Below are 18,051 nucleotides of genomic sequence, written 5' to 3'. Positions count from 1 at the left end.
TTTAAAGGTATCTCTCTCATTGACTAACTACAACCAGGCCACACAAATTTTGCGATCAGAAATATATAAAAGCCAAGACTCTGTCTCCCAAAAGACAGGCATTGGTCCAGTTCAGTTGATTACTCAAATGGGATAAGCAATGTGTTGCCTGATTGCAATATGTGGCCTACAGCCTGTATTGTATGTGGGAAAGCAGAAGGAGATGGATTGGTGGTGAGGTGGAGGGAAATAATTAGTTCCACACTATATCTTAATTTGTGTAAGTGTGACTTTTCTTAAACAAATTTAAATAAACTAGAATATGAAATCTGATCGTTGTTTTAACTACTTTTAATTAGAACAAACCACAGTTCTATGAATTCCACTAGAATACAGTGCTGTGGCTTGTATTAAAGATAAAAGCAATACTCTTCTTGTAAAGCTTTCTGGAAGTCAAAGCCATTCCCCCTGAAGATCAAAGGAAATTTGCTCTTGCGCTGATGGGCTTCTTATTGGAACTCAGTGAATGGGAAGGACACGATGGTCAGAATCCTTTGCGCACAGCTCTGTGGGTTTAAGGCTGGCAACAACATCAGCCACAGCCTTTTATCTTTATTAAACAGTGCCCTGTTCCCACTGCTACCCCACCCTGATTCCAAGTCTCTCTAGAGATCACTTTCAACCTGGGCACGATTTTGAGGGTTTGGGGACAGAGGGGAAGCTCTTAATGTCCAAAAAATCCACCAGGAGCAAAACTACTGACAGTGATTTTCAGACATTTAAATCTCCTTTCCCACACCAAGGACTCCAAAGTGTTGCCCAAGTTGAAATGGATTATTTATTTATTTTTCTACCTATATACCACCCCACGGCACAAAGAACTCTCTGGGTGGTTCACAGCAAAGCATACAAACAATAAAGAACAAGGCAGTGCAATATACAAATACATGTCAACAAATAATAAAATCAAATAAATTAGTAAGGAACCTGGGGGCAAGGTAATTAAAGATAAAAGTCCACGACTGATGATGTCATCAGCCTTACACTCATGGAGCTGTGCTGGCATAGTTCCAGCCTTTCTCTCTTCCTCTCTCCATATATACAGTATATATACATACATAGATACTGTACTAAAGGACTGTAAATACAAAGAACTAGCTCCCAGATAAAGTAGCAATATTCGTTGGAAAATACAAGTTCAGAGCACATGTAACAACTCATGTGATTAAAACCTCCTCTGCACAAAAAGAAAATCACCCCATAAGGAAATATGTCAGGAATATGTTTTCCCCACATAAGGGGTGGTGGTCGAAAGGGTTACAGTCTTCTGCCTGGCTTCAGGTTTTATAGGTATGTGTGACCTGACAACACATAACAAACAAAAACAGTACAGAATAATTTTAAAAACTGCTCTGAAATGGAACATTACAGAGGATATTCTGAGATAGCATAACAGTCACCAGACTACCAACATAGTTCCCTTTGTTTCTACTTGCAATGGCAGTGCAAAAAAATTAAAAAAATCCAGGGCGTGGGGAGAGAAACTCTGCTACAACCACTGCTAATGTTGGACCCCACATTTCAGAAACTTTTGGACAATTTCTTCTTCTCTTGAAGAAATTATCCTCCCAAATTCTCTGTGAAAAAATAGGTGAAGAATTTCAAGAGGTCATCTGAACACTACTCTGTTTATTATTGTTACTTCATACAGATCAAGGCTCATTTATACCATACAAAATAACATCCAGAAGGGACTAAGTCTTCCCACGTAGCTGTCATTTTTCAACACTGACCAGTGAAAAGCATGTCCTTTCTCTGAAGCTTGATTTAAGTCAGGGCCCATGGGAACTAAGTCCCAGCATGAATTTTCACCACTACAGCTCATTAAAATCTTAACAATGAAGAAAGTGTTCTGAACATGTGGTGCAAAATAAACAAACCATTAGACCTAGGCAGAGCAATCTGAAGAGGGCGGAAGAAGGAAAATCCTTGGCAGAAGACTCTGATGACTGTCCTCAGTGTGTAGACATGGACACACATTCCCTTTGCTATTATTGGAACACCAGTGGTTTTGACAAAATTCCCACACTCATATGGAAGATGCATCAGAGGGTACATCCTCCTGTCTTCAGGTAGACAAAAGAGCTGTATACTTCTATGATCCCCTGGGGTGCTTCCCCAGGATCACAGGACTGCAGCCTAAAGCAATCTGCTAGCTGATTTTAAAAAAAGGCTTAAGAAGAGAGGTGCAACCCCTGCACACAACTTCTTTCAAAACACCAGCAGCCCCTCTTCCAATGGCCCCAAGCTACTACGGCTAGTTGCAGCTTCCCTGTAAACAAATCCATGTACTTTTAAGTTTCAGAGTCTGGGAGGAAACTACCCCCATACCCACCCCGCAAAAGGCAGGGCTAGTGACTTCACCCTCTGATAATGCATCCCAGAAAAATTTCTTCTTAACTATGCAAGTCCCTTGATCATAGACAATTTATAAACACAGCAGGGGAAGTCACCCTGCTCCCAAAATCATGGGGGCCAGTGACTGGCCATCATTAACTGGACAATACTGGCCAATCAACCCTGAGTGCTCACTGGAAGGACAGATCTTTAATCTGAGGCTCCAATACTTTGACCATCTCATGAGAAGACTCCCTGGAAAAGACCCTGATGTTGGGAAAGTGTGAAGGTAAGAGGAGAAGGGGACGACAGAGGATGAGATGGATGGACAGTGCCATTGAAGCTACCAACATGAATTTGACCAAACTCCAAAGAGGCAGTGGAAGACAGGAGGGCCTGGCCTGCTTTGGTGCATGGGTTCACATAGAATCGGACACGACTTAATGACTAAACAACACAACTGGCCAATTACTCTTCTGAAACTCATTTTGTGACCTTGAGTTAGACACAAGTGTTGAATTAGCCAAGTGTAATCTATCTTGAAAGGCTGTGAAGGTAAAAAGGAAGATGAAGGCAGTAGCAAACACAAGCTAGCCCTGTTGGCATTAACACAGACTTCAAATTCTGTGTTACCGGGGAAAATGCCTTTAATAGGCCAACCAAGGATGCAAGGCTCCGAGATGACAGACTACAGGTACTTCTTCTGGCAATATGCTACAAAGGGACTGGTGACGGCACCTTGATTAGACGCGGTACCCGTTGTCGAAGATATTGGCGCCCCACCGCGGGATCTCCCATTCATGAACAACATTACCTGCCGCTGGGGACTGCCCGGCCGATGCCCTGCCTTCGCAGCCGTGAGGCGGCGGCTGCTGCTGCTGCTGAGCCTGGCCCTGGCTGCTGCTGCTGCTGGCGGCGGCGGCGACATCCGAGGCGGGGCTGCTCTTGCTGCAACAGCGCGACTCCCACAGCGCTTGGAACTCTCCGGCTCCTTCGGAAGAGACAATGGGCTCGCAGAAGCTGCTCAGGGGCAGCACCAGAGTCATCGCTGCGCCTCCGATCTGCACCGGGAGACAAAGATAGCGCGGCGGCCCGTCAGGTCAGGCGCCCACCCCCACCCCTCCGTCCGCCCCCAAGCCCTGCCCTGCCCTGCCCTGCCCGCAGCGGCCATGGCGTGCCCGTGCGCCGCAGTGAAGGCTGGCATTCCGCGCGCTCTCGCTCCCGCCCCCGAACCAAGGCGGCCGCCGAGGCGTCAATTCCTCCCAGCTTCTGGCTCCTCTTTCCCTGGCCCGCTGCCCGAGTCCTCTCCCGCTCGCCCGGGGTCGCTTCGCCCAGTGAAGCTCAGAGCACGCTTTATGTCGCCTTCGTGTCCCCCGATTCCCCCCCCAAAACAAATCACCTTTTGCCACCCCCCGTGAAGAAACGACTCCTGTAAACATGAAAGAGACCCAGTCCAAGAACTGACCCTCGCGCACCCCCGCCCGCGTCCCCCAAAATTGGCTTAGGGAGGAAAGCGCCGCCGATCTCCCGTGATACTTACTTCCAGGAAAGCGTGCTTAGGATCGCTGCCCTTCCTCTAAGAAAGGCAGCACTTTCCTATTGACTTGCTGGCCAGCCCCAAAATCCCAACTCTTCTCTTAATTCAGAGTCGCTCTTTCTTCATTTTCTGAGAAAGCAAGCAAGCTGTAAATCCAAACAAACCGATCCCAGCGATGCTCCCAGGTTGCAAGAGGATCACTTCATTCTCTCCACCTAGAGCGACCTCAGCAACGACATTGTATGCGTGCCTCTTATGTGTGGCTGGCTGGCTGGCTGTTCCCTCAGCCACTCTCTCTCAGACTCCCTCTTCACTTCCCTCCTCCTTTCTTTACCTCCCCAAGCGAAACAGAGCGCGACTCTTAGGTAGTTGTTTCCACCAGCCCCGGTTGGGCTGAACTGGATCTGCCTCCAGTCAAAACACTGAGATTAAGACAGAAAATTGGCTCCGGTTTCAAGCCGTGAGTTGCAGTCCCACAGGAGCCAAGCACAACATCAGTGGAGCAAGCAGAATATTAAACAGGAGCAGGGACTCCGGGCCGGAGCCAGGCGATGTGAGCTATGATGATTTTTTTTTGGGGGGGGGGAGAGGCGGGGAGAAAACTTTCTGAAAAGGACAGGCAGGCAAACCACATTACAATAACACTTTCTACAGTAATTCACCTACTCCTTGTCACATAAACCAGATGCCTCCTCTGTTTTTCCCTGTGCTCTTCAAGAAACAAGAAATCCGTTTCCTTTTAAAGATTTCACATATTTCTAAATTCAATGCCACTACAAAACAGCCATCCATCCTTCTCAAGTGAGGGGGAGCGCAAGATGGCAAGGGAAGGGAAGGGGAGGGGAGAGCCAGCAGTATGTTAAGAATTAAAGCCTGTCTGGACAAGATTGATGAAACAGGAGGGTTAAGAAGACTAAGAACAATAATAAATAAGGAATATTTAGGGCCTCTGGTCGGTGTTCAAATGTCTGGAGAATCTCTCTCTTGTTGGGAGGTAGGGTTGGCTGCATTTACTTATGTGCATAGGACTGGGGTTAGAATCATGCAGCCAGTGTGTGATTGCTTTCCAAAGTGTCCAGATGCAAATGGCAAACAGATCAAGCCTTAGAATATTTCCACTGGCTTCAGGATGAAAAATGTTATACAGACCACTTAAGTGCTCCACAAAAATGCATGCTATGATAAATTTCCTAGTCTTTAAGGTGCTATGGGACTCTTTAAAGATTTGGCAGAGTACTCTTTAGCTTAATTCTGTTGCCCAGCATGCTGTGAAACTGTTGTTTAACCCTGGTTTCTGTTGCACACTTCTAGAGATGTTTCCTAAACAGGAAGAAATACATTTATATATTACTTGATTTCCTAAGAGATGTTTGCTGTAGTTTTGCCACAGGATACTAGCTGGTGGTATCAATCCAGTGCAAGTTAGTCACAGCTAAGTACCTTTGAAAATGATGAGGTTTATATTACTGCCACAACTTATTCCTGTGACTTTAATATGACTTGTAAGTTTTCTTAGACTGAGGCTTGCATCTTTTGATTTATAATTTGTATTATATGAATTAAATGATTAAATTCTACAAGGGTTCTAAATTTCTTAAGATAATATCTTGTGGCACAAGTAACACCAATAAATTCCCATGAGACTGCTGTTTTTATTGCAACAGACTTAACATGGCTATCCCCCCATTCTGTAACATCAAAATACACTGAAGAAATCATGCATGTCCATAATGAACAGCAATTAGACTAAATCCAATTTGTAAATTTATGTCTGAGGATGACCTAATATATGTAAAGTGATTCTGTACATATCTATTTAGAGGTGTGAGACCTGCTGAGATAGGCTTGGTATCAAGAAAATGTGTATGGACTGCAGTATTCAGTTTCCTGCCCATTCTTTTCAAAATGGGTATTTGGTACTGAATGCACAGACTTTTCCTAGTATAAAACTTTCAGAACTACCTTGAGCCTTTCCCTTTTGGCAGAGAAAAATAGGGTACAAATATTCAAAGATAAATAAGTGGGACAGAATATGTACATATAAGTCTGCTTTCATGACTAAATCAGCTGTATTGAATTTAGCTATAAAAATTATTTATGCCACTTGTACTACAACTTTGTAGCATGACCCATGTTTAACTTTATAGGCAAAACATTGGCAATCCGTTTCCTAACATTTTGAATGGTTGCTTCAGTAACTTGTGACAAAAAGCAGTATTGTGAAAGATGGGACAAGGAACTTGTTTCATTTTTGTTTAAAACTTGCTACTTGGTATGATCTCACCAGGGGGAGTAATGACTTTCAGAAACTACATATACCTCTACTACCCAACAGCTTTCAGATTTTTCTTTTTTAAGTAAACACTCGAAAATCACCACCATTATCACTGTGTGCATGTATGGATTTTCTAGGCCTGGGGATTATTGTCCCTACCTAATGTTACGCAGGCATTCCTCCGCATCACATACAAAAACATAGTCCTTGCTAGCCCTGGCGGAGCCATATTCCAGTATTGGAGATGCTGAAAGCAGGGAGATTTGCTGCATCCATGGAGGATACCCACAGTTTTGAACCTGACAGCATGTAGTACCAAATTGTGTGGGAGGTCCCAATGGACAAGCAGGTCCTCGTTTCAGATGCAGCTTTTCCCTCTAACATGTGAAGGTGGCAGGAACTAGCTGATGTGGACACAATGGAAGAGTGAAGCCAGCAATGAATATGTCACTACTCTTTTCCCCATGCAGTTCTAATTGCAAAATATATAGAGTGACTGGATATGTCTGTCTGTTACAGTCTGTACTTCATTGTAAAAATCTATTGAGTACCATGTTACTCATAAAGAACAGTTTTTAGGAACCAGCATTGTGAGCAAAACAACTGAATGTTTAATCAGAAGTAAGTTCAGCAGGTAAAGGTGAAGGTTCCCCTTGACAATTTTTGTCCAGTCGTGTTCGACTCTAGGGGGCAGTGCTCATCCCCGTTTCTAAGCCATAGAGCCAGCGTTTTGTCCGAAGACAATCTTCCGTGGTCACATGGCCAGTGCGACTTAGACACGGAACGCTGTTACCTTCCCAACGAGGTGGTCCCTATTAATCTACTCGCATTTGCATGCTTTCGAACCGCTAGGTTGGCGGGAGCTGGGACAAGTGACGGGCGCTCATTCCGTCACGTGGATTCGATCTTACAACTGCTTGGTCTTCTGACCCTGCAGCACAGGCTTCTGCGGTTTAGCCCACAGCGCCACCACGTCCCTGTTCAGCAGGACGTAGTCCTAAATAAGCATGCCTCGATTGTTCTTCAGTATTAATCTGTAATCCAAGTCCTGTCTATGCCATGCATTTTTTTCCATGTGAACAAGTCAAAACTTATTTGGGAAGAAGGAGGTAAGTTTTTGGTACGATGAACAAGAGACTATTCAGCTTCAAATGACCAGTGGACAAATCGCCAGACTGAATATTTCATGAATAAAATCTTCCTTGTACACAGAAATATAGTATTTCTGTTGAGAAGTTATGCTAACTTTTCACTAAGCACAGCATTTTGGCGTGGGACACAGCATTTTGGCGTGGGAATTGGGAATCAATCATACACCTGCATTTTAAAGTAGCAGTCTTAGAGTCTCAGCTTATGCTTTTACTAAATGTACAGGGAAGATTGAACACTGTTATTCCACTGAAAGAACTTCTTCCATCAGCAGAATTGGGGTGAGGTGTCTGGTCTCTCATGCAGCCCCTGTGTATCCTCAAAAACCTATGCTGGTGGTTTGGGAAATCTTCTGGAACAAGTTTTCAGATGTGCAGAAAGCTGCAGGGGTAGAGAAGAGATTAGTGTAATATTGGTTTTAAGCCACTGATTATGTATAGATGTACTGTACATATTATACACATTATATTTTAATACTGCCTTTCAGGACGAATCCTCAAAGCAGTTTACTAGTAAAATGCTAAAATAATAAAAGTTAAACTACCACTAACTGAAACAGTAGCATAAATCATTTAAAGTAATAGCATCTCTAATTGATAGTACAAATAGGCATCTATTCTCTTAAAAGTGTACTGGAGCAATTAGATTGTTAGACCCACTTAAAAGCAGTAGAAAAAGGAACCATAATCTCATGACAAGGCATTCTATAAGGATGGAGCCAGGACAGAAAAGCACAATTTTGGGGATTTTACTGATGGGCAAATTAGCAGTTTCACCATGGCTGATCTTGAGGCCCAAGCAGGTGTATACAGAAGTGGTTTATCATAACCATCTTTCAATTTCTTACCCACTAAGGAAGGGTGTTATATAGCCATTATCACTATAAAAGTTGACTAGCAGTTTGCACATTATAAGCATTATGTAAATGACAGATAATAGTAGTGAGCGTGGGAGTGAATAGGAGACTCAAGAGTTTATAAGTCTTGCCTAGATGGGAATCTATTTGCTTGTTGTCTGTAGGTAACATACTAGGCATGATTTATGGCAAATTCAGCAAAACCAAAAAAGGAATCCAAAGTAGAAAAATCTTTCAAGGCCCAGTCTTATAGCCTACTGTATTGAGTACAAAATACTCAACACTGAAATCCTCTGTGAAGACATTCATATGCTACCTTGTGTTTTGCTAATCTGTCTGAGAAACAAAGTAGTGATGCTCAGTCCCTCTTGTCTTGTCTGGTTACTCCACGAATAAACAGATCCAGTAATAATCTTTGCATTAGCCGTATTTTGAGCAACATAGTGGCAAGAATCCCATTGCTTACCTTAGTAAATTGCACTACAATAGGCTGATTGAATCAATGATGATTTAGTGAATCACATCCTCCATATGTTCCACTGATGCAAACAGACCCATTCTAATTACAATTTACTATGGCAAAATAAGTCACAGTAATAATAGTCCTATTTGAATCAACAGAATTTATGAGTTGACCAAATCCTCATTGATCCAATGGGCCAACTCTAGTGCGATTGACTATGCTGCACAACAGGATTTTGACCAGTGTTACAAAGATCAGTAGAACATGATCTTAGATAAAATGTTGATCTGACTTCAAATAGTTCTTCCCTTTCTGTTTCCTTCTTCCTTTTCACCCACTCCACTCTATCTCCTCTACCAATCAGTTTCATTTCTCCTGTCCATCACACTCAACACTCTGTAACACCACATTGTTATGGGTCTGTCTTCTCTTTGTTATTTTCTCCCTAACTCTTTTTTTAACATCACCAAATCTGAAGGTTACCCTTGAGTATACTAAAAAATACTTTTCTGCCAGACAAAAGCAGGGATGACCATGCTTGTTTACAACTAATTCCAAAATCCATCCTCAGTTGCTATCTTCTTTAGGCCAACAACAAAGCACTAAAACATGTGCATGTTTCAAGAATACTATCTCTTTATTAGGCAAAAAAATGTAAGAGGTGTAGAAGAGGGAAAGGAAGAAAACCTAGATGCAAAACGTTTTGACTCTCAAGCTCTTAGTAAGTCTATGGCTTGTTGTCGTTTAGTCGTGTCTGACTCTTTGTGACCCCATGGACCAGAGCACGCCAGGCCCTCCTATCTTTCACTGCTTCCCGGAGTTGTGTCAAATTCATGTTGGTTGCTTCAATGACACTGTCCAACCATCTCATCCTCTGTCGTCCCCTTCTCCTCTTGCCTTCACACTTTCTCAACATCAAGGTCTTTTCCAAGGAGTCATCTCTTCTCATGAAATGGCCAAAGTATTGGAGCCTGAGCTTCAGGATCTGTCCTTCCAGTGAGCACTCAGGTTTCATTTCCTTTAGAATGGATAGGTTTGTTCTCCTTGCAGTCCAGGGGACTCTCAAGAGCCTCCTCCAGTACCATAATTCAAAGGCATCAATTCTTCAGCGGTCTGCTTTCTTTATGGTCCAGCTCTCACTTCCATACATCACTACAGGAAAAAACATAGCTTTGACTATTCGGACTTTTGTTGGCAAGGTGATGTCTCTGCTTTTTAAGATGCTGTCAAGGTTTGTCATCGCTTTCCTCCCAAGAAGCAGGCGTCGTTTAATTTTGTGGCTGCTGTCACCATCTGCAGTGATCATGGAGCCCAAGAAAGTAAAATCTGCCACTGCCTCCATATCTTCCCCTTCTATTTCCCAGGAGGTGATGGGACCAGTGGCCATGATCTTAGTATTTTTGATGTTGAGTTTCAGACCAGCTTTTGCACTCATTACGAGGTTCTTTAATTCCTCCTCACTTTCTGCCATCAGAGTGGTATCATCTGCCTATCTATGCAAGTCTATGGCTACACCAAGTCAAATTAAACACAATTTTATTATGTAATGAGACCCATCTTGTAGCACCCCTTCTCTATTACATCCTGAAATAAGAAGTAGACATCAGGGACCTAAGATTCAACCTTCCCACTCTTTCCCTTCCCACTCGCTTTTAGCATTTTACCTTATGAAGAGATAATATTTCTGAAAGCATACACATTTTAGTGCTTTTTTGGTTGGTCTAACAAAGGTATCATTTCAGCATGGATTTTGGAATTTTTTTTACATTTCACAAGCATTTTTCTTTTGTATTTCACATTTGGAATTTTGCAAGCACAGGAAGACTCATTGATATTAGAACGAAATAACTAGTAACTCCCTAGCACTTATTTGAACATAATGAAATTTTTAAATGGATGACAATGAATCGTCTGTTAAGAAGTATAACATAAAATGTTAGACCATAGCTAGGTCTATATTTTAAAATCTGTTTGCAGATCTTTGTGTGGGCTTCAGTGGTATGATTGCCAGACCAAATTTATATTGAACCCAGCTCTTAGTCCATAGGCTACCACATTTTCCAAGTTGCCAGCAAAATGCATACATTGAAAGATCAGCCTGAGGCATCCAAAGCAACCTTAAGGTTAAACTGTCAGACTTTCATTGCATGCATGCAGTTCTACTCAGTAAGAGGTTACTATGAAGTACTATACTGTTCCATTTGCTCACTATTCCTTTAGCAACTACTCCATTTTCACTCACTATTCCTTTAGAGTCATTATGATGCTAATGAGAGAACTGTAATGATGCCATTCACAATGTCAATGAAAAAGGGTCTTTATGCACTTCCAGAATGCCACTAAAACAGAAGTTAAATTTAAAATGCTTGTTACAATAATGCTGCAAATCTGACTAAAATCCCTAAAGGCCAGAAAGCTGAGGTGGAAGCAATGCTGAATATTGGTAGGGCCTCATTAGTTACCCTATATTCTGTAGCAACCGCATGTGGTATTATTGCTAATTCTTAAACTCTTTTATTTCTTAATTCTAAGAAGCCATTATGCTTTACCTGTCCTGGGGGGGGGGCGGAATACAATGGAATTTACATATCTTGATTGAGTAATGGTTATTTATAGTAGTTTAACAGTATTTTTCACCATTTTATTCTTTAATTTGCCTTCTATTTTACTAGCACTCTCAAGCCAGCACTCTGTAAACACACATGAAAACATAATAATTAGAAGTAGTATCCCATTGTGTTAGTCATGGAAGACCTGTGACTGAACTGCAGGAGTAACTTCCCCAAATTTTGGGGCAATGCTCTCTCTTAATTTAATAAGCTATCGTTTGTACTATGTGACATGCAGTTAGCTACTAAGATGTATACTATCTGTAAAGAAGAAATGTCTAACAGGACAGAGAATAACTTTAGTCACCCAAATTATCTGAGAAAGACTCACAAAATCTGGATAGTTAGACATATGCATCAATGGAATTAAATCTCATTGAATAATTAAAGATAATTGTGCTGAGTTCTGGAAACCATGTGTGTCCCTGTGTCAACAGAATGAGTATTTTAAAATATTAATTTTCATTTCTGTTGTTTCTCCTTTTTCATGCATTCATAGTACATGCATCCAAAAAGAGAGAAAAAAGATCAGGACTAATAAGGGCATAAGAAACAAATCTCTGAGATCCAAAACAATGGGCAAGAGCATCTATTTATAAGCAGATGCTGCAAAGGACAGGGCCTGTCCTGTATAGTTGCTCTTTGAAGGACATAACTGGTATGCACTTCGACCAGCTGATTTAAGAAGCAAGAAAAGGAATAAACATGCATTGCAATTATTTCTAGAAAACACATCTAATAAGAGTCGGAGGTGCTTTGACAAAAATTATTTTGCTTCTAGTGCTTTGTCTCCTTTTAGCATTTATCATGGCTTACTTGCTTAAGTTATCTGTTTTACTTAATGTATAATTGTGTGCTATCAGTATGACTTATGGCAATCCTTTTCAGGGTTTTCTAGGTAGAGAGTACTCAGAAACGGTTTACCATTCCCTTCTGAGGACACCGACAATGCAGCTTGCCCAAAGCCACATAGGCTGGTTCTTCACATGGGAGGCACAGTGGGAAATAGAAATCCCAGTCTCTGGCTCAGCAGCCAGATAACTAACTCAGTGAGATATTCAGCTTCACTTTTACTTAATATTGCCAAATTGCACACTCAATAAGGATGTTGCAATTTCAGAAAAGAGACAAGTCACAATATGCCTTTAACTGGGTACCATTACAATGGGAGAAGCTGCATCTTATAGGCTGTAAGAAATCAGGGCAGGGTATTATTAAATTTTCTCATTTAGGCACTTATGCTATGGTACATCTTGTATCTTGTCTATTCTGATGGGAAACTATGAATAAAGTGCAAGTTGGCCACTGTATGGAGAAAAATACTGGCAGGTAAGGATTTATTTTTTAAAAAAATGTTATGATCTTTCAGCATCTTATCACAAGCATCCTATTGTCTATTTTAGACTAGACAACACCTGTAGTTCTAAACATAATCCTTGGAAAATCTTGGATTTCCCTTTTAGAAAAAAATCTTTTAGTATATATGGCTGCAAATCTTTGGTTGGACAGTGCACAGACAACATTCAGTATATTTTCAGAAATCACAGCAAGGAATGGTAATATAACAGGATCAATGGAGCACAGTGCCTGGCTGGAATCCCCTTCTTGGACATATAACCCAGAAGCTATTGTGCAGTCCAGGAGCATTAGCAGGGTCACACTCTGCTTATACTTAAAAAAAAAAAAAGCTAGCTACCTGGGCAACAGAGATTGTTTTGGCAGAGAAAGCAGGTCTAAAGCCAGATTAAGAGTACCAATATCAATCTCATCTCAAGACTTGTTAACTGAAAACAGTTCTTCAAATGGTTGTTGTAGGTTTTTCGGGCTTTTTGGCCATGTTCTGAAGGTTATTCTTCCTAACTTTTCACCAGTCTCTGTGGCTGGCATCTTCAGAGTGTCAAGATTTGTTCCTTTAAGTGAACAAGAGGTTACATTTAATATTGTAGTGAGAATGCAAAGTCATGCCTGTAAACGTCAAGTCAGTGGATGACTGATGGCATGCAGCTGGAACAAGCTTAAGTAGTGCTTGTTAACCACGTCCAGCTGCTATGTCTGCAGTGATAGGCTGCTCTCACTATTTAAGCAAGAGAGTGAGAACAGCACTTTGCCACTCAGTTGTAAGTCTGGTGGTCATTATTTATGTGAATGTTATGTGGCTCTGAGAGATCTATGCAGAGGTCTATGTATATATTACCATGTATATATGTCTGACCAATGCTAATACAGTGGTGCCTCGCTTAACAATGTTAATTGGTTCCCAAAAAACATCGCTATGGGAAAACATTGCTAAGCAAAACACCATTTCCCATAGGAATGCATTGAAAACCGGATAATCCGTTCCAATGGGAACGGATTACCGTCCTTAAGCGAAAATCGCCATAGGAAACATTGCTAAGCAAAACAATGTTTCCCCCATTGGAATGCATTGAAGCCTATTCAATGCATTCCAATGGTTTTGACAGGTCCGTTTTCGCTAATTTAAGTGTGTCTTAAAATGTTCAAAAACTGTTTTAAATGCTTGGGATCGTTAGTGAATCTTGTAAAACCTTTGCAAACTTAATTTGGCTTTGTTCTGAGTCTTCGTTAATTTTTGATGAATTTCCCCCCCCCCCATTGGAATGTATTGAACTGCTGTCAAACCTACAGTTCAATGCATTCCAATGGGGGGGGAATTCACCAAAAATTAACGAAGACTCAGAACAAAGCCAAATTAAGTTTGCAAAGGTTTTACAAGGTTCACTAACGATCCCAAGCATTTAAAACAGTTTTTGAACATTTTAAGACACACTTAAAATAGCGAAAACGGACATCGCTAAGTGAAACAAGGGGACCTAAACTGTCATCACTAAGCGAGGCAAGGTCCTGAACATCACTATGCCAAATTTCCCCATAGGGAACATCGCTAAACAGAGTGCAAAATCACTCCAAAAACCTCATTGCTAAGCAAATACATTGTTAAATGAGGCAATCGCTAAGCGAGGCACCACTGTATATGAAGTCTAATATATAATGCTATAAGTCTTACCAGAACTCTCTCTGGGTCTTTCCTGATATGTCCGCGTCTTTGCTTATAAAGGGGAGGATTTGAAGCTACCAGATAAGAGACCCTGTGTAACTTGTTATCTTGGGCTCCACGGTTTGTTTTCCCTAACAGAGTGCTCTTGGAAGTTTCATTATCCAAATCTGACTCCAAGCTTCTGGAGAGGCAAACGCCACATCTGCCTTTGGTGTTGGACCCAAGCCAACACAGAGGACAGGACTCAGAACTCTGTTCTGACTCCTGTCATCTGAAGATGCCAGCCACAGAAACTGGCGAAGCATTAGGAAGAACAAACTTCAGAACACAGCCGAACAGCCCAAAAAGCCTACAACAACCATCATATCCTTGCCGTGAAAGCCTTCGAGAATACAGTTCTTCAAATCCTTGTGGTAAAAGAAAGAGTAATTTAAAAGTGTGGTCACCACTACCTTTTTCAAGGTCATCCTCTCTTGAAATACTTAGGACTTGCTTAATTTATGGACTAAACATTAATCTCTCTCATGCTAAATGCTATGTGCCAAGAAGGGCAATTGTCAAGGAAAGACATGACTGGCCACACCAGTAGTGGTGCCTCGCATAGCGACTGCTCAGTATAGCAACGAAATCGCTTTGCGATGGACTTTTTGCCATTGCAAAAGCGATCGCTTTGCGATGGTCCCTATGGGGGAAATTTGCTTTGCGATGATCGCAGGGAAGCGATCATCGCAAAGCCCCCATTTTCAGCCAGCTGATTGCCGGTTTAAAAATGGCCGCCGGGTAAACAAAATGGCCGCCCACTGTTTTCAGGCACGGATACCTCGCTTTAGAGGCACGGAAAATGGCAACGCTATGGAGGATCTTCACTTAAAGGTGAGTTTGAGCCCACAGGAATGCATTAATCATGTTTTAATGCATTTCTATGGGCTTTTTATTTTCGCTTAGTGATGTTATAGCTTAGCAGCGATTTTTTCTGCACAGATTAACATCACTAAGCGAGGCACCACTGTATCAGCATTTGTCCCCATCTTTAGTCCTCAATTGTTACAGTTATCTAACCAGACAGGCCTGTGCCACAAGCTGAACTACAGAATCTTATTGAATTCTGGCATCCAAATCATGAGGAATGCAAGCTATTTTATCCTTGATGTATTTAGCAAATGTGTCATGGCGGATCATCAAGGTTCCTTTATATTGCTTTATAAGTTTACTCAATAAGGTTTTTAATTACCTGGAAAAGCTTAGGTAGATGACTCTTCATAAATATTATGGTGGTGTGATGTGCTTCTTTCTAGCGATCACCACCACCACAAAACAAGTTGTAAAACAAACTCATGGTTTCATTTGGGCAGGCTGTATATCAGTACAAGTTTTCTGCTACCTGCATTCATGCCATGTCCAAACTGTGCCATTGACCACAGTTCTACTGTAAATCAAGGAACTGAAGAAGCTCTATTCAATAAGAGAAAGTAATTTGTAAAAATGACATCAAGAGCCTGTGTCATTTCCATACCTACAGAGAAACAATACCTTTGATAAAAAATTCATTTGTGCCAACTGGAAACTTCCTGAGGGTTTTCAAAGATCTCTCTGAACTCATTAGCCTATGAGGGTAGATTGGTTTTAATAGTCTATCCATGCTGAGAATAGGAATGTAAACCTAATCCTCAACAGGAAGTGATCAGATGTAAACAAGAAATCTTCCGTTCTCAGGCCACCATTTTTCTGATCAAGAGCATGATCCTCTAGAACAGTGGTGGCAAACCTTTTTGGGCCCAAGTGCCCAAACTGGGGAAAAAAACCCCCAAACCAGCAGGCGGTGTTCAGCAACAGAACCCAAAGTGGTGGTGGCGAAACCGAAAGTGGCAGCAGAAGGGGGAATCCCGGGCACAGAGGTGCCTTGAGACCCCACTCCAGATCCTGTGCCAGCTGTTCCAGATCCTGGCTCGCCGCCTGTTGAAGTGCCAGAACCGTGGCTGCAGCCACCTCCTGAGGTTTGGCTGTGGGAAGGAGTAGCAATTATGGCTTGTGTGCCTGCAGAAAGGGCATGCGTGCCATAGGGTCGCCATCGCTGCTCTAGAAGCATTGGGTTGACACATTGACAATCCCATGTTGTCTTGTGGCAGTGACAAAAGCATAAGGATGCATGAGAACAGGCAGACCAAAAATGGAATTATGTTGCTTCTGATTCTTATCTTTATTATAATTACACACAATTTTAAAATTCACATTGTTCCTATCAGTGTATTTTACAACACAGAAGTTTATTTTAATTGTGAGTTTTTACGTTCAAACAAGGAGACAGCCTAAGTAAGAAAAGATGGGTAAATTATTCTGTGCATTGATTGGCTAGGTCAGCCTGAAGTAAAAGTATCTCAATTTAAAAAAAGAACAAAACAAAGGAGACTGTTTTAAGACACATGCCACCAAACAAAAACTGATATATGAAAGGGTAAAGAATATGGTGAAAGTCTAAAGAATGAAAGACAAATGTAGATATGTAAAGCATAAGTTACAAGGTTCTCTAGTTTTCTCATGTCAGCATTGATCTAACTGTAAACATAACTGTTACTCAACTCATTTATGTTAAGAATTGCACTGGAAATCTTGATTACACAGGCAGTCTGTCCAAAAACAGCACATTAGATCAAGTGTGAACTTTCACTTGCAGAATCATCAGTCCAGATTACAACATATACAGTGGTGCCCCATTTGACGACGATAATCTGTTCCAGGAAAATCGCTGTTAAGCGAAATCGTTGTCAAGCGGGGGAAACAACCCATTGGAATGCATTGAAAACCAGTCATTGTGTTCCAATGGGGGAAATGCCTCATCGTCCAGCGAAGATCGCTCATAGAGAACCACCGATCAGCTGTTTAAAATCGCTGTCTTCCGAAGTAGGAGTTTGGAAAACAGCCATTTTGCGAAGGGAGGGAAGCCATTTTACGAAGGGAAGCCATTTTGCGGAGCCGGAAAAATAGTCATTTAGCGAACAAATGGTTCGCGAAGCAGGCTCGTCAAGCGAAAAAAACCCAATGGAACCATCATTTTGCGCTCGCAAAAAAATAATCGTAAACTGATTTTAACGTCATGCGGGGTAAGCATCTAGCGGGGCACCACTGTATCTTAGTACCCAATTGTTCTGTAAAATATAAAATTACTAATCTGCTCAAGAAGCTCAAGTGTTTTTGCCTACACCTGCAGTTGTTGGTCATTCCTCCACAAGATAAATATAAGCAACTGTCTTATCTTGATGGCTCAGTAACTTGTATAAAACAAGTGATTTTTACGAACCTACAGGCAACAGCAGAATACAGTAGAAATCTTTAACTTCATATTTATTTATGGAATATATGTTTTGCTTAATGTTACATAATATTTTAAATTTACAGCTGCTATGCTAACATTCCAAGAAAGCAGCTATATCTTTTTTTAATAAAGCATATTTCTGGCAAAATATTTTATAGTTTAAATATATAGATATCTCAATTCCCATTCACCTGCCCCAAAGATATAACGAACTGCATTATGTCTAAAGACAGACTACGTATTTGCTAATTTCTTTAGTCTTTTTCAGATTTCTTATTTCTGTTTTTTCTAGGTACATAAGGAACTGGACTATGGGTTTATATGTACAAAGCATAAGCTACCACTATTTGCATGCTATACCACAGATGCCTTGAAGCTGCTTTCTTAAGGCCACCATTTTGTTCACAGAGCTAGGAAAACAAATCATTCTGATTTTTTAAAACAAAAACTCTATTTTGTT

The 18,051-nt window shown here is 41.3% G+C and overlaps 1 protein-coding gene across 2 annotated transcripts in view; it reads right to left on the bottom strand.

Annotated features, from left to right (window-relative positions):
• SERTAD4 (SERTA domain containing 4) overlaps positions 1–18,051 on the bottom strand; it is a 43,284-nt gene that overhangs the window by 16,347 nt on the left and 8,886 nt on the right. Inside the window, exons 2-3 of one of the 2 annotated variants that reach the window (XM_078382930.1) lie at positions 3,917–7,718; positions 3,191–3,437 (exon numbers count right to left, since the gene is read on the bottom strand). In XM_078382930.1, the coding sequence (XP_078239056.1) occupies positions 3,191–3,422 (232 nt within the window). In that variant the 5' untranslated portion in view covers positions 3,423–3,437; positions 3,917–7,718. The remainder of the gene's footprint in view (positions 1–3,190; positions 3,438–3,916; positions 7,719–18,051) is intronic. The other variant, XM_020794656.3, reaches the window with a different exon arrangement.

This window comes from Pogona vitticeps, chromosome 1, assembly GCF_051106095.1.
Source record: "Pogona vitticeps strain Pit_001003342236 chromosome 1, PviZW2.1, whole genome shotgun sequence".
Taxonomy (NCBI): domain Eukaryota; kingdom Metazoa; phylum Chordata; class Lepidosauria; order Squamata; family Agamidae; genus Pogona; species Pogona vitticeps.
Note: the sequence above shows the minus strand (reverse complement) of the source record. Positions and strands in the feature narration are given on the sequence as shown.